This window comes from Nuphar pumila, chromosome 13 (assembly GCF_984573655.1).
Source record: "Nuphar pumila chromosome 13, dmNupPumi1.hap1.1, whole genome shotgun sequence".
Taxonomy (NCBI): domain Eukaryota; kingdom Viridiplantae; phylum Streptophyta; class Magnoliopsida; order Nymphaeales; family Nymphaeaceae; genus Nuphar; species Nuphar pumila.
The window spans coordinates 96,286,215-96,307,160 of record NC_143261.1 but is presented as its reverse complement, the minus strand read 5'-3'; the positions used below and the strand labels follow the sequence as shown (position 1 = coordinate 96,307,160).

General features: G+C 38.5%; 1 protein-coding gene across 3 annotated transcripts in view; it reads right to left on the bottom strand.

Moving 5' to 3' along the window:
* CLASP (CLIP-associated protein) overlaps nt 1-20,946 on the bottom strand; it is a 28,920-nt gene that overhangs the window by 3,449 nt on the left and 4,525 nt on the right. The window contains exons 5-17 of one of the 3 annotated variants that reach the window (XM_089985296.1): nt 20,719-20,893; nt 17,982-18,143; nt 15,709-15,806; nt 5,242-5,316; nt 5,024-5,092; nt 4,868-4,953; nt 4,670-4,787; nt 3,739-3,837; nt 3,282-3,642; nt 1,563-3,101; nt 1,297-1,475; nt 1,104-1,205; nt 93-197 (exon numbers count right to left, since the gene is read on the bottom strand). In XM_089985296.1, the coding sequence (XP_089841422.1) occupies nt 93-197; nt 1,104-1,205; nt 1,297-1,475; nt 1,563-3,101; nt 3,282-3,642; nt 3,739-3,837; nt 4,670-4,787; nt 4,868-4,953; nt 5,024-5,092; nt 5,242-5,316; nt 15,709-15,806; nt 17,982-18,143; nt 20,719-20,893 (3,168 nt within the window). Of the gene's footprint in view, nt 1-92; nt 198-1,103; nt 1,206-1,296; nt 3,102-3,281; nt 3,643-3,738; nt 3,838-4,669; nt 4,788-4,867; nt 4,954-5,023; nt 5,093-5,241; nt 5,317-15,708; nt 15,807-17,981; nt 18,144-20,718; nt 20,894-20,946 lie in introns of all 3 variants that reach the window. The other 2 variants (XM_089985295.1, XM_089985297.1) reach the window with 2 other exon arrangements.

The following is a 20,946-nucleotide window of genomic DNA, read 5'->3' as shown; positions in this document are numbered from 1 at the left end:
CATCATTAATGCCTGAACGGCACTAAAAGGAGGCCAGGCTTACATAGAGCATGCAGGCAAAAAGAAACACAAAAAACCAACTAACCACCAACCTGGTAATTAAGCATCTCAAGAATCAGAGAAAGTGCAAGTTCTCTGATAGAAGGATCCTGATCATCAATCACCTCGAGTACTGCTGTTAGAATCTGGTTAAAATACTGCAGACACAAAAAATATCAAAAATCAGAAAAGAACCCCAGCCATTTCAACCAAAGCAACACACATCAACTGTCATCACTCCCACACTGTCATGCGAATTGAAATGAGAAAACTAATTTCAAAGAGATAAAAGACACCTAGCCCGACCCCAAGAAATGTGTTGCTCTTAGTCTGTAAACAACAATATTGATGTGAGCCATCAGGTCAGAAATGAACCAACATGGATTGCAACACTTAGGAGCCAAATACATGGAAAATCACTTGTTTTCAGGTTAACAAACAGAAGAATTTGCTTGGCCTTTAATTTTAAAAATCTCATAAATATCTTTCTAAGAAAAGAAAAGGGACACCATGAAAAAGTAAAACAGGAACTATGTTTCACAACCATAGACAGAAAATAAGCACCAGTTGAAGTCCTTATGAAGTATTATAAATGATACTGCAAAAATTGCAAAGCTTCACATTTATAGTACAATGGAACACAGGTGCTCGCTGGTTGAAGCTGTTCAGGTTGGATAACCTTTTCAAAATGTTTCTCCTTGCACTTCTCCCACCAGCGCCCAAATTGAAACAAGACCACCGAAAGCAACAGGCTTATACAGTTCTGCATTTTAAAGTTATTTTCATCACTTCTTCCTACACAGAAAGACCTGGTACCCGCCGGGGAAGAAGCAAACACAATATTCCCAAAGTGGCTCTCCCAGTACGTAAGACTTACTATTCAGTATTCACTAAAACTTGAAATAGTAAGCACTGCATTTCTCTACAAAAGCATGGACGAAACCAACTAAAGTAACTGAAAAGCAGATCTAGTATATGATATTCTCACCACCAACATATTTCATATTGAATGCTATCTCACATAATCATTTGAAAATGGCAGACCACATAAAAGCTAGTCAAACCTTGGTCCATATAGAAGGATTTTTTTCCATGGAAACTTGAACCAACTGTTGAAGTGCTTCTTTTTTTCTTTCAGTTGAACTTTCATCATCGCCATTGCATATCTGCAATCAATTCCCTAGCAGTATTAGACTTCAACTTGCCAAAGGCTTCAGAAAAATGACACCATCATTAATAAACAGTTCAAGAAAATACCTGATGAAGAAGTTGAGGAATGCTAGGACCAGAATCCAACAAAGAGGTGCTCCTAAGAACAATAGATTTATCCTGATTTACCTCTGTACCAGCACATCCTTCGCTGTTAGGTCCTGCCTCTTGTGCCCCTTGATGTCCATGAACTTCTAAACAAGGAGTCACACCAGAATTTTTAATGTCTGTTTCACCATCTACACTATCAGCATTCAATGGATTGCTCCAGGAACCCTTGTTTTCCAGAGTAGTAACAGTTTTTGAAACTTTACTGAAGGTGTTAAGATGTAGACCGGACTTTGAACCAGCCTCATGATTTCGATAGTTCTCCTGCAGCTCATCAGAAGATCGATGACCAACAGAAGATCCCATCAACATGGATTCGTGCATGGAACTCCATTTCCTCCCACCATTGCTATCAATAGAACCAGCAGAATACCTTTCGAAGAAATGATTTTTCTTTGTTGTTCCTACATAACCTTCCTCAGAAGATGTTCCAACATCTGACTGGTCATATGAAGACTTTGGCCGTGAACGCTCTTTCTTATTTTGCAGGAAGTTCACGAGATCCACCTCAATCCTAGGAGTGTACTGCTTGAGTGCTCTCCTCATTGCATTTTGTTCCTCCACAGATAACCCAACAATAAAATTTAATACAGCTGCAGAGTCAAAATGTGTGTAAACTGATATAATACCTGAGATGGCTGTTTCTTTAAGCTTTGAATTCTTGTCATTAACCATTGGTGCCAACTTAGCAAGCCATAATTTTAGTATTCCACCACAACTAGAACCATCAGAATTCATTGTGTAGGCATTGAAGGAATTAATAGCAAATTGAATGACTGCAATTTTTGCCTTTGGTGACCGCTGCTCATCCAATGAACGAAGAAATGCAGGAAGCAACAAATCTATTCCATATGTGCTACCAACTATTTCCAAGGTTGCTGAACAAGACTGCCTCACAAGTTCCTTTGGATCTATTAGCCGTGAGAAAACATGAGGCAAGATCCTCTCAAGATAACCCTCAAAAGGTTTTCTGAACACTGGAATCATCTCGGTGAGTGTTGTAAAAGCTGCCTGGGCCACTTTATGATGGGGGTCATCCAAGTGCTGAAAAAATAGTTTCATAATTTTCTCAAAACTCTGCATAACTTCTTGTATTCCTTTAGGTCCTTGTTGCAGTAAACCATGGATATAGTTAAAAGCAGATACCCTTGCTGACCAATTGGAACTAGGACTTAGTCCCTCAGTTAGAGCTTCATTCAATGATATAGGACTATCTGAGTAGCTATACATTTCTCCAATTTGGAGATGACTTTCGTCAAAACTATTTCTACCACTTGAAGAAACCCTGCTAGAAGCAGACTTTCTCAAAAGCGGTCTCTGGAAATTGGGAACATAACTATTTTGTGTGTCTTTGTAAGTTGGATCTTTATAAGGTGTATCCAGGTACTGTCTATCAATTTTCATGTTAGGAAACCGCCTAGTTGACTTAATATCAATAATATCTTCAACTCCCTCTTTTGATCTTTCAGAAGACAAAGGAATCCTCCTTGCTGTATGAGCGAGAGAAAGGGTTGACAATGGATCTGTAGTCATATTGTTTGCATACAACAAGTTGCTTGTGTCTTTGGAGGCTGAAACCTGGGGCACTATAAGTTCCGATGTCATGGAACCCCCATTTCTAAGACCACCCTTAATTATATTGCCTGCAGCTGAGCTGGCTAGTACAGAACTCTGTGCTGACAGGTGATTAGATGCAGGAACAGCCAATGGAAATGGAGGATCACGAGCTGATGGAGGGTCCACTCCTGCACTAGGGACAACAAAAGTTGGATTTAGCCGTTCATATAGTCATTCCATATGGTAATTTTTATTCTTTTAGTTATTGTGAAGTCATTCACGACAGATTTACTGTTATGGTGGGTAAAACAAAAAATAGAAGACATGACTGCTGCATCCACCATTTTGTTTGGTGTATCCTTGAATACCTAGATCAAGACTAGTTGAACGTCTTGCTAGGTTATGCTTCTCCGAGATATCTAAACCCTTCAACATACTTTCAATAGCCGTAACCTGCTGTTTGCTTGCCTGCAGAACACTTTCGAGGCGCCTTTGTGTACCTTTTCCTATTGCCTTTGTTTGTGATAAAAGCTGACTTCCAGAGAGTAGAGATGTCCCTGAAGCTAAACTTGTGCTCCGGTCCATCGCAACAATTGAGGAAGTTCCAAAACCTGGAACATTTGATTGGGCAGATGTATGCAGCGAACCACGCAGTTGATGTGCACCTCTCTCGCGAAGGGAAGGTGATGTGTATCTTCTGTGTATGCCTCCATCTTCCTCATTGATTATCTGTATATAGTTCAGAGAGCAGGAAACAAATTTGAAATCACAGAAACAAGAGAAGAAACTACTTGAATGCATCAAAACTGATAAAAGCAGGCTTACTCTCTGAATCACGGGATCAAAACTCAAAAACAAGCGCCGGGAACGATCGGGCCAGGTTTTGGTGAACATTCGATAGCATGTTCTTGCAGTGGATCTCACCTGTACAGTCACAATGAGACAGGAAACATCAGATAAAAGGCATAAACATGGCCGAACCTCAGCAAAAATGCTTCACCAAACATGGACGTGGAAAACATACTGCATCCACCAGAATTACAAAAACTTCCTTGCTGAGGGCATACTAAAAAAGGAATCATTCACATCCAAATATAAACAACAGCATGACCCCCCAAGTTCATTTTCTGGATCAGAGATCATAAAAGGCAAGAAAATCAGGTGTTCCCATGTGTCTGCAATCTGCATGTGTTCGCACACATACATGCACATATTTGTGTGTGTCCAAGCATGCACATTGGTTAAACATCAGCATAGATTGATAAACAGAATTATGTTAAGTTCTTTGCACTGATGGTTCACTTCACCTGAGAAAAACAGCAAACCAGTTGCCACATAAATCTATAAACTAGTAACTCTAAATGCATAACATGACGAATTGCCATGTTCTTTATTCTTTTTAATAAAAAACAATAATAAATGCAGTACTTTACTTTTCATATGTGTTACATGCATTGTGCTCAAACAATCAAGTGGGATTCAGACCACAATTCCACCTCACAACTTGATTTAGAGTCTTAGACGCTCCTTTTATTAGAACAAACTGATTGTTCTATAATCCACAATTCCACTGCTTTCATTTATATTCTTCAAGCTTCGCTTCACCAAAAAATTATGGATTTCTGATATCCATGGTACCAGCTATCGCTCATCAAATACCCATGTTTTTTTTTTTTTTGCATTTATTGATTAGCCAGTTTAACATGCCAACCTTTCTAGTGAAATTTCACCAAGAGGGAATAAATCGAAGATATACCTCACTCATGGCATCTGCTACACAGCATTTGATAAGATCCTCGTAAAGGTCAACTGACCTCTGTATTTCAGGTGCATCAGCCCAGTATTCGAGAATCAATAGTGCATACTCACAACACCTACACCACGAAAAAAAAACTGATCTCAGAAACAAAATTACAACTGTAATATGAACTTGAAAAGAACTGAAAAGACGTACCTAGCACGAAGCACTGCACTACGGTCATTCTTTGCACAATCCGCAATACGAGGAATCACACGAGCAACTTTACAATTGCGCAACATCTGGTAAGCTGCAAAACTTCTTAAAAAGGCCTACAAAAATGAATAACACAAGTAAAAGACTCACTCCTACCGTTTTTATGCAATTATCCGCAGACTCTGCTATAACAAGCACCGTTATCACAACCAACTTGAAAAGCACCTGCAGGAAATTAGACACGAAGTGGGGGGATCAAAAGATAGCACATCAAAAGTAAGCTCAATAGGTTGTAACAGATACCGGAAGTTTTCAAGCAAAATAAAAAATTAAACTGCAAAATTAAGAAAAAAGAAAAAAATCCAAGAGTCTACCGGAATAAACATCTCCGTGAATGGCTCAAAATCCCCCAAAAGCTCCTTTGATAAAAAGCTTAACACATGGCACGCCTGAGGAAAAACTATAGTTAAGCAGTGCAAGAATTGCCTCAAACATCATTGTCATGTAAAGCAGAAAATTACATGCCTGAACAGAAGAGTATTCTTAACAAGCTACCCATAAAATGAGGCAATATAACTAAATGTCATAGTGATTCCCTTGAAAAGGTAAGAATGCTGCATAGAAGTTATCACACAATCACCAAGAAGCAGCAGAAATACCATGCCTGAACAGGAGAATTCTTAATAAACGACCTACAATACAACTAAAATATCATAATGATTCATTTGAAAGGTAAAACTGCATACAAGTTATCATGCAATCACCAAGAAAAAAGTACCCATAAAACCCCCGCTACCCAGTTGAACCACCATATTATTACTTTGGGTGAACACCACCTAAAGTCATCCATCTACAAGATATATGGCCATCAGAATGGAAATTAGATACCAGCAGCGGACCTACATCCATGTTGCCAGCAGCAGAACAGCCATTTTGGCAACACACTCCTATTGAATGGAGAACACTCCACTTAAATGATAAAGGTGTGTTGTCATTGTATATAATAACACAAAGTAACAAAGCCATAACTCATTCACAAGCACACAAGTAGTAAATGCCAGGACTTGAGCTATTAGCAGAAGTCTCGGGTCTTTATCAGTGTCAATAGATATCACACCAGAATCAACACCATGGTGCCAGAAGAACAACCAGATAGCCAAAGTCATCCAACCGTCCATCTGCAATTTTTTTCTGTTCCATGTTCATCCTAACCACCAAAAAGGTATTGGTGGAGAAAAAGAAAAAAGTGAGAGCATGCAATTAACGAACTTAAAAACATGTTTTTCAACCCATCTTGTATACCATCTTCAAATAAGGCCAGAATGAACAATTTGAATCTTTTTTAAGGCCAACTCACTACAATGTGGAAATTTTAGATTTTCAAAGGCTCGAAATTTTTTCCTCAGCCCCGTGGCTCCTAGATCTTATTGCTTGAAAAATACACCCAAACATAACCAACACCATCTTATGTCCTAGATCGACCAATAACTGCAAGTAGAGATAAGCACCAAGATCACCTTCTAAACCAATATTAATGAAAAATAAAAAAATTCCACTCCTTATAACGTTATCACCATCTTGTTGTCATGAAGTATGCGGAATTACAAAACAAAGTGCACAATTCACGTACACAAGTCCAACCAAGGAACAATACAAGAGCATTGACGCACTACACAAGCACCAAGTTCATACAAGACATCAAATAGTCAAAAAAGAAACACAAGAACATAAAAAATATGCATCTTATCGAGCATGAATGCTTAAGAGAAGCATTACTTACAAGAAGGGGGATTACCCCGTTTATATAGACAAAGGAAAGCACTAGAGCCCTTGCAGTCCCCCCAACGCTATGCCACCTGGGTACGGGTGCGAGTGCAGGTACGGAGGGTACGGCACAATAATTCCAAAAAATGCAAGTAAAGGGACACAACTATATATATATATATATATATATATATATATATATATATATATATATATATATATATATATATATATATATATATATATATATATATATATATACAAAAAATGCAAGTAAAGGGACACAACTATATATATATATATATATATATCACATAAATACAAAATAAATTCAAAATAAACTGAATATAATCTAAATATATATGCTATATTTAAAATATATATTATATATTGAAAATATAATTATAAATTGAATACAAACTTTTATCTACGGAGGATAAAATGGCGTGTCAAGGTGTCGACGTGTGTTGACATGGGAACACGCGTGCCGACATGGGTATGGAAAGAAAAAATGGAGTAACCGTGTGACATAGCCCCAACGACTATAAATATAGTCGTTGGGGAGGTCCCAACAGCTCTAAGAGCCAAGGAAAATAATGCCCCTAGCTCAAATAAAAAAAAGCAAAAAATAAAATAAAATAAAAAAGAAAGAAAGACTAAAGTGACCTATTACAATGTTGTGAAAAGACAAAAACACCCCTAATTGGTATTTACTTATTACAATGATTTATATATGTGTGTGTGTGTGTGTCACACGGACTCGGCTAGGGAGGTGTCGCACCCGAGTCGACACGCCCTAACACAGGTGCGGCTTAGGACACGGCCCGGACTCGGTCAACGCTGAGTCAGACTCGATCAACGAGTCGAGGTCGAGTCCGTCCTCGTTTTGGACTCGGTCAATGTTGACCGAGTCCAAAAATGTCCATTTTTGAAATATGTTTTGGATATGGGTCGGGTCTGGATCTGGACCCGACCCAAATCCAAATTTTCTTTCAAACCTTATAAGGGGTTTAAGACAGGAGGAGGGGCTTACCCTGTCGATTTTGCCTCCCCCCATCCCCTGCAGCTTCCTCATGCCGGCGATCCACTCCGACGACCGTAGCTGCAGGCGACGCCAGCCACCGTCTCCCCCTTTCCTCCGTCAACAGGTATGCCCCCCATTCCCACTCTCTCCTCTTCGTCCGGCAGGAGGCTCCCCCTTCCTCATTTTCCTGCAGGTGGCGGAGCCCCTTGCCTCCGCCCCCTGCCGGAAAAAAAATGAGGCAGGGTGCTCAACCCCTGCCTCATTCTCATTTTTTGGCAGCCCCCCCCCCCTCTCCCTGCACCCTTTGCTCGCAGAAGAGGGGTCTATGTGCCTCCGATTCACAGAGGAGGGGCTCAACCCCTGCCTCATTCTCATTTTTTGGCAGCCCCCCCCCCTCTCCCTGCACCCTTTGCTCGGCCCCTCCTCGTTTCCCATTTGTTCGGTAGGCGTAAGGAGGAGTGGGGGAAGTAGGGGGCTCGATTGACAGGTCGAGCCTTGCCCTGTCGGACATAAGGGAAACGAGGAGGGGTTGGGGCCCTCCTCGTTTCCTTTTTGTTTGGCAGGTGTAAGAAGGAGTGGGGGAAGGAGGGGGCTCGGCTCGGCCTGTCAGCCGAGCCTCCTCCTTCCCCCACTCCTCCTTCTTACACCTGTCGGGCACCCCTGCCAAAAAAAATAATGAGGCAGCGGGCTCTGCCCCTACCTCGTTCTTATTTTTCGACAGCCCCCCCCCCCTGCACCCTCTGCTCGCAGAAGAGGGGCTCGGCAAGATTCAGCAGGGGCTTGAATTAGAAGATTCTATTTTATTTACTTATTTTCTTTTCAGTTTTCACTTTTCAGATATAATGGCAAGTTCTAGCGGTAGTGTCAATACATTTAGTTCAAGTTCTAACCCTGAATTAGAAGATTCTCAACCACTTTGGAGGCTTGTGACAAAAGGGATAAAAGCTGCTGGTGGTGGAGGGAATATGCAGTTTCATTATAATCTATGTAAGACTGTTTTCACAGGTTCTTATACGCGTGTGAAAGCACATCTTTTGCATATTCGTGGTCAAGGAATTAGGGCATGTTCTGGGGTTGACAGAGACATGTTAAAGCAATTAAAGAAAGAACAAGAGGAAGCTGAAAAGAAGAAAACTGCAGAGATCAGAAATGATTCGATTAATCTGTTTTTTCCTATTGCTAGTGATATACAAGAAGAGCTTTTAAGGAAAAGAAAACTGAAAAGCAATAAAACAATACAAGCGTCATTCAAAAACATGGAAAGAGCAGAAATTGATAAAAAGATTGATCGATTCTTTTACTCAAGCTCAATTCCTTTTAATGTAGCTAGAAGTCCATACTGGAAAGATATGATTATATCTTTGGCTAATTGTAATTTGAGTGGTTATGTGCCTCTTAGTTCAGAAAAACTAAGAACAATCACACTTGCAGAGGAAAAAAATAGAATTGAAGACTTGTTAGAGACCCAAAAATTTGCATGGAAACGACATGGAGTGTCGATTGTTTCTGATGGATGGACTGATATAGAAAGGCGATCACTGATAAACTTCATTGCTTACTCACTTAATGGGCCAATCTTTTTGAAGACTGTTGATGCATCTGGAGAGTATAAAGATGTTGAATATTTAAAGAGATTATTTGTCGAAGTGATAAAAGAAGTGGGTGAAGAAAGTGTGGTGCAAATCATTACTGACAATGCTCCAGTTTGCAGTCGTGCAAGAATGAATTGGGGTCGGCGATATGAACAAAAAAAGAAAATCATTCTGGGTCTTCCACATGAATCCTTCTCCTCCAATCATTTCTATCCAATGCCATATCCTCGGTGAGGTTCAAAGCATTCATATCCTTTCCTATCATCCCCATCCATGTCTTCCTAGGCCTACCCCGACCTCTTTTAACTAATATATTTTCTCATTTCTCCATCCTTCTAACTGAAGCATCATTAGGCCTTCGCCGAATATGTCCAAACCACCGTAAACGATTCTCTCTCATCTTATTTTCAATGGGTGCAACGCCTACCTTCTTACGTATCTCCTTGTTCCGAATCTTATCTTTTATTGTATTTCCACACATCCATCTAAGCATACGCATCTCAGCTACACTCATTTTTTGAATATGATGTCTCTTGGTGAGCAAGATATACCGGTGAATGATTATTTCAAATATTTGGGATCCATCATTCAAAAGTATGGAGAAATTGATGGAGATGTAAATCATAGGATAAAGGTTGGGTGGATGAAATGGAAAAGTGCTACTGGAGTGCTGTGCGATCGTAGAATGCCATTGCGGTTGAAGGGAAAGTTTTATAGGACGACTATTAGACCCGCTTTACTATATGGTACGGAATGTTGGGCTGCCAAGAGACATCATATTCAAAAAATGAGTGTAGCTGAGATGCGGATGCTTAGATGGATGTGTGGAAATACAATAAAAGATAAGATTCGGAACGAAGAGATACGTAAGAAGGTAGGTGTTGCACCCATTGAAAATAAGATGCGAGAGAATCGTTTACGGTGGTTTGGACATATTCGGCGAAGGCCTAATGATGCTCCAGTTAGAAGGTTGGAGAAATGGGAAAATATATTAGTTAAAAGAGGTCGGGGTAGGCCTAGGAAGACTTGGATGGAGATGATAGGAAAGGATATGAATGCTTTGAACCTCACCGAGGACATGGCGTTGGATAGAAATGATTGGAGGAAAAGGATTCATGTGGAAGACCCAAAATGAATTTCTTTTTTGGTTCATATCGCTGACCCCAATTGTTTTGGGATGAAGGCGTAGTTGTTGTTGTTGTTGTTGTTGTTGTTGTATGTCTCTTGGCAGCCCAATATTTTGTACCATATAGTAAAGCGAGTCTAATAGTCGTCCTATAAAACTTTTCTTTCAACCGCAATGGCATTCTACGATCGCACAACACTCCAGTTGCACTTTTCCATTTCATCCACCCAACCTTTATCCTATGATTTACATCTCCATCAATTTCTCCATACTTTTGAATGATAGATCCTAAATATTTGAAACAATCATCCACCGGCATTTCTTGCTCGCCAAGCTTCACTACACTCTCATCACTACTTCGTTGCTTACTAAACCGACATTCCATATATTCTGTCTTACTCTTACTCAACTTAAAACCTCTTGCTTCCAATGTCTGTCTCCATAATTCTAACTTAGCAATAACCCCAACTCTAGACTCATCAATCAAAACAATGTCATCAGCAAACAACATACACCACAACACATTTTCTTGAATTGATCTCGTAAGCTCATCTATCACTATAGCAAATAGGAAAGGGCTTAAAGCAGATCCTTGATGTAACCCAACCGTTATAGGAAAATTGGTTGTCACCCCTCCACAAGTGCGGACATTGGTTACTACTCCTTCATACATATCTTTAATTATACTAATGTACTTGAGAGAAACACCTTTCTTCATCATTGTCCACCAGAGAACGTCCCTAGGTACTCTATCGTATGCCTTGTCCAAATCAATAAAAACCATACGCAAATCTCTGTTCCTCTCTCTATATCTCTCAATAAGTTGTCTAAGAAGATGTATAGCTTCCATAGTTGATCTTCAAGGCATAAAACCAAATTGATTCTCCGATATCATGACAACCTTCCTGAACCTACACTCAATCACCCTCTCCCAAAGTTTCATAGTATGACTCATGAGTTTTATACCACGATAGTTTGTGCAATCCTATATATCACCATTATTCTTATATAGAGGCACCAAAGTACTCTTCCTCCACTCATTAGGCATCTTATTTGTCCGCTAAATCTTGTTAAAAAGATTTGTCAACCACTCTAAACATTTCTCTCCCAAGCATTTCCAAGCCTCGATAGGTATACCATCTGGGCCAATTGCCCTTCTTGATTTTATTTTCTTCAAAGCCTCTGCAATTTCTTTTTTTTTGAATCTTGCGCATGAAGTCACGATTCATCTCATGAAAAGGAATGGAGAAGTCTCCAAGATCCTGAGCATGACTTCCATTAAATAGCTTATCAAAATAATCTTTCCATCTCTCCTTAATCTCCTCATCTTTGACTAAAACCCTTTGCGTTTCATCTTTGATACATTTAACCATACCTAGATCCCTCGATTTTCTATCTCTCATCTTTGCAAGCCTATAAATATCCTTATCGCCCTTTTTGGTATCCAACTTGTCATAAACCTCTTTATATACCTTATCCCTCGCGTTTCAAACTACTTTTTTAGCTTCCTTCTTTGCTATCATATACTTCTCCAAATTCTCATTATCACGACCCTTAATTAGATTTTTATAACACTCTTTTAGCCTTAATAGCTAATTTGACATTCTCGTTCTACCATGATGTATCCTTACCTAGTGGTGCATCGCCTTTTGAATCTTGCGCATGAAGTCACGATTGATCTCCTGAAAAGGAAAGGAGAAGTCTCCAAGATCTTGAGCATGACTTCCATTAAATAGCTTATCAAAATAATCTTTTCATCTCTCCTTAATCTCCTCATCTTTGACTAAAACCCTTTGCGTTTCATCTTTGATACATTTAACCATACCTAGATCCCTCGATTTTCTATCTCTCATCTTTGCAAGCCTATAAATATCCTTATCGCCCTTTTTGGTATCCAACTTGTCATAAACCTCTTTATATACCTTATCTCTCGCGTTTCAAACTACTTTTTTAGCTTCCTTCTTTGCTATCATATACTTCTCCAAATTCTCATTATCACGACCCTTAATTAGATTTTTATAACACTCTCTTTTAGCCTTAATAGCTAATTTGGCATCCTCGTTCTACCATGATGTATCCTTACCTAGTGGTGCATCGCCTTTAGACTCACCCAATACCTCCTTATCCACTTTTCTCATGCCACCCGCTATCTTATTCCACATTGATTCTGAATCCTCCTCGAGACACCAATCAGCTTCCTTAACTACTTGCTCTACAAGCATTCCTTGTTTAGCTTCTTTCAGTGCCCACCACTTAATTCTAGGATCTATCCTATGTCTATCTGTTTTGCGACATTGTCTAATTCTAAGATCTAAAATTAAGACTCTATGTTGTGTAGCTACACTTTCTCCCGGTATAACCTTACAATTGATGCAACAACTCTTATCTCTCATTCTAAGTAGGAAAAAATCTATCGTACTCGTATTAACCCCACTTTTAAATGTTACTAGGTGAGACTCCCTCTTCCTAAACCAAGTGTTTGCTAAGATCATATCACAGGGCAAACCAAAATCTAAAATCCATTCTCCACTTTCGTTTCTTTCTCCTATACCATAGCCTATATGGATACTCTCAAATCCATCCCTACTAATGCCTACATGTCCATTAAGGTCACCGCCGATGAAAAGCTTTTCTCCATAAGATATCCCTTGTACTACTCCATCTAAATCTTCCCAAAATTGACGCTTAATGAAATCATCTAAACCTACTTGAGGTGCATAAACACTAAGAATATTAATAATATTCGTACCTAATACTAATTTAATAAGTAAAATCCTATCACCCTTCCTACGGACCTCAACTACATTATCTATGAACTCACGACTCATAACAATCCCTACTCCATTCATATTCTTATTTATTCCTATATATCAAATCTTATATCTCCAAGGTTCTATCACTTTTGCTTTTTCACCTACCCATTTGGTTTCTTGTAGACATAAAATATCAATCTTTCTCCTACACATAACATCTACTAACTCTACCAACTTACCAGTTAAAGACCCTGTGTTTCAAGTGGCTAACCTAATTTTATGGTCTTGGACTAACTTCTTTACCCCCACCCGTCAAACAAAGTGAGGGAACCCTTGCCTATTTGACACCACGCCCGGACATCGGTGTGACGCGTCGCTTCTGAGCGACGACCTAGCAACCCTTGCCCATTTATCACTGCCTTCGGGCCTATAGAGTACAGCGCGTCGCTCAGTAGGGAACGCCCCAACGAAATTCTCAAAATGGTTCATATTCATAGAGTATGACTAAGTTTTTATGTTGGTTGTCACTTGCCTACGGCAACCCTCCTTTATCCGGGCTTGGGACCGGCATTGTTAAAGGGCATATACAAGAAGGCTCAAATATAAAATAAATATTTTATTCATTCAACAAAATGCAAGAACCATTTTCAACTCATTAATCCAAAATTTACACTATGGACAAGGAGGAATGAACACTATCCATATATAAAAATCCAAAAACATATACAAGCATAACCAATGAAGGGTGCCTTTTAAAATAATTTTGCACAATGAGATATTATTTAATAGGGCAATATCTTAAAGTCAAACCTTCATGTCACACAATCATTAATGGCACATGAAAACATGCATAGACATATGTGCACGATACATAGAGCATACAAAACATCCATAGAATGATGACTCGAGATATAAAACATACAAAAATTTGAAAATTCTTAAGGAGCACATCTTAATGAAAGCACCACATAGAATTCAAAGAACATGGTTTAACACATGCATGAAGTCACCAATAATCATAAAGGTGTTAAAATCCCCAAAATAAATATATATACTTTGAACGAATACATACACAAATCCACTAAGGGACATACACAAGAGCATAAAAAATATTTTTTTAATTAAATAATAACAATGGAGAACTTACCATAAACAGCTCAGGAATAGACTACTTACGAGTTAATGCTAAAATACAAACACAAGGGCCAATAAAACAATATTTTATTAAAAGAAATTTCACAAACTTTAATTCCAATTGATTTAAAAAAAAACACATTTTACATACCCAAGAAATAACCATAATATTTCAAACAAATTTTGAAAAATATATATCATAAATACCTTTTAAAGGTTAAACAAGAGATACATACCGATATTCGAGAGCCTCGAGTCCAAGTCATATATCAATCTAAATTTACCTTTCAAAGCACACACTCAAACAAGATACCAAGATCAAGAATCCCTCGCTCTGATATCATGTCATGAAGTATGCGGAATTACAAAACAAAGTGCACAATGCACATACACAAGTCAAACTAAGGAACAATACAAGAGCACTAAGGCACTACACAAACACTAAGTGCATACAAGACATCAAACAGTCAAAAAAGGAACACAAGAGCATAAAAAATATACATCTTATTGAGCATGAATGCTTAAGAGAAGCATTAGTTACAAGAAGGGGGATTAGCCCCTTTATATAGACAAAGGAGAGCACTAGAGCCCTTGGGACCACCCCCAATGACTATAAATACAGCCGTTGGGGAGGTCCCAATGGCTTTAAGAGCTAAGGACAATGATGCCCTTAGCTCAAATCAAAAAGACAAAAATAAAATAAAATAAAAAAGAAAGAAAGACTAAAGTGCCCCTAATGGGCACAGCCTATTACAATGCTGTGAAAAGACAAAAATACCCCTAATGGGTATTTACCTATTATATATAGGTACACACATACACACAACTTAACACTTGTACCTATTACAATTATCATCATATCACACTAGTAATTTGCTTGTGTGTGTGTGCCCCAGTGACAACAGAAAACAAGGAGTTTTAAATTTCTGGTAAAATTTTGAAAAAACAAGAAATTGCTGGATATATATTTGGAAAACATGAGTATGAAAATCATCATGAAACAAATGCTCCAAATATCCAGAAACTGGAAAAAAAGGTCAACAGTGATGAAAAGACAACAAATCTAGAGAATGACGAAAGTCATTAATCATCAAGGTGGGGAGACCAATGACGGACAGTCACCAGAATGAAGAAATGTACCTCTACATGTGACAGAAACAATCACTTCTCCACTAACATTTCTGCTGCTTTTATTATCAATCATTTACAGACACAATTACACACTTGAATGATGGACTACTTTTGGCAATTAAAGATCCATTAGCAACAAGCAAAAGTGTGTCTCTGCATGACCTTTTAGCCAGTAACAACTGACAGGCTTTCATGAACAGTTGAATACCATAAATTCACAACCACCATTGAATTTTTTCTTTCTTAAGGAAACCACTATTTGAATATGGTTATAAAAAGCCTGTTCTCAAAAGGATATAGCAAGAGAAAAATTAAACCTGTTTCACAATGCTAGAACGTCGGTCAGATAGCTGAATGCTTAGAGGACCAACAAGCTGCTTCAACAGGGTTGGGAATGAGGCATGGTCTGTAGCACCTGGCAAAGATGGTAAAGTGACCCCAAAAAATGAGCAGCAGTTTCAACAAGCTTACAGGCACTTATACTAGGAGAAAAAAATAGATATCAATTCAAATAGCTAATTTGTCACAAAATGCGACATGACAACATAAGTATGGCACACACAGGAGATGTTCTAATTTAAGCATGGACATCTTGCCATTAATCGTTATGCATTTCTATTTAAGATCTAAACAAATAAAAAGAGAAATAAATTGATACCATTATCAATATGATCTAAATCAAATAGACGGTAATTAAACCAAACCACTGGACATTATGGGCACGTTTGATGCCCAGAGGGGAAATTCTGACCCCCCCCCCCCCCCCGCTCTTTTTTAAGTGGGGCCCACACAAAGAATCAAATTTGGCAGAAACTTCCCCCACCTTTGCACCATTTTGGAGGGAGTTTCTCCCCCAAAAAGGGGGAAAAAGTTGTGTGGGGGACCACGCGACTTTTTCCCCGGGGGAAATACCCCCCAGCGGAACACTCCCCTTGAAAGTTGAAACTTGTGAAAGTTGGTCACAAGACTGACCTTGTGACCAACAATCGCAGCTTGAACTTTCTCAAGTGTGATAGATTGTCTCACCTATAACCAAAGCAAACTTGCCCTAAAGTTTCCCAACACCTTAAAAGGAAATTGGTGTCGAAGGCAAGGATGCATAAGTAAGCATTCTAAACCAAAGCTTAAAAACTTGCCAAGTCAACTCAAGAATTCAGTTGACCAGGCTCGACTGAGCCCTTTACGTGGTCAAAAAGCTGAATGATCAGATTTTTCACAAGACCTGGCCGTGTCACAAGTTGAAGCCAAGTCAGCCTAGTTTTCATATGACTCGGCTATGACTTGGTTGGGTCAATTTATGACAGCCACATCATATGCATATGTACATTATTTATGTATCTAATAATCTATTTATATATTATAAATGTATATATTTTTCATAATATACATGTCCTTATATAACTTCATATTGTCGGCTATGTCACACGGACACTTCACTTAGCATGTGTATCCTGTATCGGCACAACACGACACTTAGGCACTTCACGATACGACACTTCATGGACATAGTCAAACCAGTTTTTCACACAGTCAATATTGTGTCATTAGCTTCATCTATTCTCTTTTATGATTTTTTTACTTATTTCGCATTTGCTTGAGCTCTTTTTCTTTTAAATTTTGTCATCAATTACATTACCCTTACCATCTAACAGGACTGAATGCCAATGAAGTGTCTATAAGGTTATGGACTCCTTGTAAAACTGAATAGCATGGAACACGTCTTATGCAGCTGATTGCAGTTTTCAGTTCTATTCCACATTATAAGATAGCAAAAGAGACACCGAGTTCATTACATCCCTCCTCAACCAACTTACATCAACATTTCAAACTTCAGGGATATGTTTTATACATGTAAGTTATAGTGTATTTTCATAAATCCACATGCACCAGTATTCGGAAAGAAAAAAAAAAAAACATTCTAACACATTCTTGCGCATTTTAAATCCCCATGAAAAATGACATCAGTTTGTTGAACCTTTCACTAGCTCTAGATTTTGGTTCAATAGAAAAGAAATATTTTTATGCTATTTTATTGTGCATTTCTTTAACAATTACCAAGACTCCTAAGAAGAAAATATATTCTCAAGATGGTTAGGGCACAAGAGGAGAAGGAAACAAAGAGAGGAGCCAAAGAAAGCTTCATTGAAAAGAATGAGAGAATACAACTCTTTTAAAGGGGATGTTACCTTTGTTACACTGCAGGACAAAACTTGTTGACTGTGCAAAACAAATGAAAGTTAAAATACAATACCCCTATAACTAAAGATATTTACACTTATGAGGGGAAGCACAAAAGAAATATGGAAAACTATATTACTTTTCAACGTATATCACCGACCCTCGCCCCAAAAAAATGCACACCACCTAAAAATAAAAGCCATGCAACAAATACGATGGGACTTCAAAGTGTTTCTAGTCTTTCCTTATTTGAGAAAAAGATAAAGCTTCTCCAAATTTTTCGTTTGTTATTCCCTTAAAATTTTGAAATGTTATTGTTGTGGCAATCATAACAATAATAGGAGCTGGGAAACAAGAAATCTACATGAATAGTCATGCAAATGCAGCATTTGAGTACAAACATGGTGCAAACCTCCAAAAACAAGGCCCTCAAGTCTTTGCATTGCAGCTATCCTAACTGACCAATCTTGTTCTGGCACAAGCGTAGCGCTGATCTTCTCAATTTCTCTAATTAATTCTTTCTCAGAGAAAACTTTAACCGGCTCAATAGGCCTCTCTGGAATATCATTTTCACCTGTATAAAATAAAAAACAATCATTAAATCAGCTTGAGCTCATTTGCATATCAAGTTGCTGCTTTCACCACAGGCTTTCAAGAGAGTAAGCATAACCAAAGCCCATGATTAGCAACAAAAAATATTAAGAACACATGCATGCACATATGCATACATATCTTAAGCAAAACAATACAAGTATTGAGAGGTGACACAAACATAGATTCACGAGCACAAGAAAGCTCAAGAATTTTTGCAACTATGAGTGTGATCATTTATAAACGATAGAGAAAAGGGAACACAATAGGGCAGTACATGAGAGATGAAGCTAGCGCATTCAAGCACTCGCCTGAGTTGACAAGTTTGAGAAGCTTTGCTTGTTACCAACTGCATGTTTTGCTCAAGCCAAGTTTGAGAACATTTTGATGTTATAAAACCAAAGGGAAGTGACAAGTGTCGAGGCTCTAACCATCTGTATAACAGCCACATGCCTCAACCAAACATGCAAGATATAGTTGGCATTTTACTATATAGATTTGAATCGTTTAAAAGCATAATCAACACAAGCAAAGCTTAACTGACCCACATGAGTGCTGCTCAAACATAGTTACAATATTTTCTCAGGGAACCAAGTCCATGTTCAGCTTTCCAAGCCTCTTTTCTGGAGCCAAGAGAAGCTTTTGACAAGTCATTGACTCATGACGCAGAGAAAATAGCCACATCAACACAGTTACACTTTCGATAGGACATGGATATTTGCCTCACCTATATAGATATTATCTTCACCAAGTGATAATTTCATCAGTGACCATAACCAACGAGGAATTACATCTTCGGTTTTGCATTTCCGAGTATTTCCAAGTAGCAAGACTACTAAACCTTCCCAAGAGCATTCACTATCTTGATAGGAAAGTTATTGCTGGTTCTCATTTGCAAATAGGTTGATTACAAGGTAATTGGAATTGCTATGGCAAATAGGATCACTACCACAGCTTAGGTCCTACACTACACCATACACACTGCCTGTGTAATTCAGTCTCAGTACATGATGCTAGTTTAGAGAGTACATTCCTCAAAGTATGTTTACTGCTTCTCCCATGGAGTTTATTGCCAGCAGAGAACTGGATAAAAAGTGCCACAAAAAATGTAGCCTACCAATGGCTTCTGTACTTCCTAAGATTATAACTATTTCTTGGAAATAAAAAACAAGTGGATTTTGTTTCCTACCTCATATATGTATTCTGAGTTCCATTGCAGCAAAGGTCCTCTGTCAAGGCTACTTGATTGACAACACGGACTATCAATCAGTACATGAAAACTATTTTGTTTGAATTACATTTTAGCCACAAGTGGTTAATCGATGTGATTATTCAATCATCTTATTGAAAATTCAGTTTGTCATTCGGTTGCACTATTTTTAATTTTTCCTCAACAACCTCTTGCTGCTCATTGTGTGCCTAAGAAGATCAACTCTAAAACGTTGCAAAATCATTTTTTTTATTTATTGTGCAGCTATGGCTAGGGATGCACAACGAACTGAGCTGGTCCAGGCTCAGCTCGGTAACGCGTCCGAACCAGTAAAGGAACCGAGCTCGAACATGGTTCTGAGGCTCTGTCGAGCAAACAAGCAGAGCTTGGTCAGCCTACTGATCTTGAGTAGCTCGATTAGGCTGGGTTCAGTTTTACGTAAAAAATATTAAATATATATTATAATTATTAATTAAAATATTATTTATAAAGTTTTAAATCTGAACCATTGTTCACAAACGGATCAACAGTCCAGACAACATATATATTTCTGATCCCTTAGCCCTAAGGTCCCTTTAGCAGAAGGGTTTAGGGTTTCTCCTTCCTCAGGCGGCGACTCAGCTCCTCCAGGCTCCACCGCTCCACCACCACCGGCACCGGACCACCTGCAGCACCTCAATACGAACTAACGAACTGGGCCGAGCCAAGCTCGTAACTCAGCATGTCCGCGTCAAAAGAGAGCAGTAGTTTAAGAAATTTAGAAAATACAAAAATAAGAACCACTTAAAATTAGTAGCCACACAGCCACTCTCCCACAATGAAAGATGGGAGGGCAAGTCCCACAAACCATAAACAACAATCTACCACACTTCAGATAAGGTAGACCAAGCAATTCCACCAAGATCATGATAAAGAATTTAAAGCGGAGATCAATGGCCAAACAAAAGAAATTCAACGACAGCAATTAAAATATGAAATTGTCATACAAATTGAAACTGTACTTGCTTTAATTAACTTTTCTTTCATTTAGAAGTGCATCTTCAGTACATTTATTGCAAAAAGTATAAGATGTTTTACCACTTTGCAACAACAATACTATAAGGCACGATCTACCATATACATTTACAATTGGCCAGTATAACACAACTAATATCTATGAAATGCTTAATTAACAAACTGCTACAAATGAAGAAATACGGAAAAAGCTAGGCTGAAGCACGACCAAAAAGCTACATAACAGATGATGATAGATGAGCCCCAAAAAAAATCAGCATTACATTTTAAATAATTTCATATTATCAATTTAAAAGAACAGAACAACATAGGGAAGAAACATAGCATCACTAACCACCAAACAGAGAATTTTCACGCGCTGAGCTCTTCGCTTTTGGACTGCTTTTCTTTTGGTTGAATGAAGGTAGAGCTGCAGGCTTCATTTCTAATGAACCAAAATGGCTGGAAAGACCATCTGAGGAACAAACCTTGGGCTCAATCTTCCCCAGTCTTGCATTGATCTCCTTAACCTGTAGTATATATTACAACATAGTCAAGGAAATAAAAACAAATAGGTTCACAA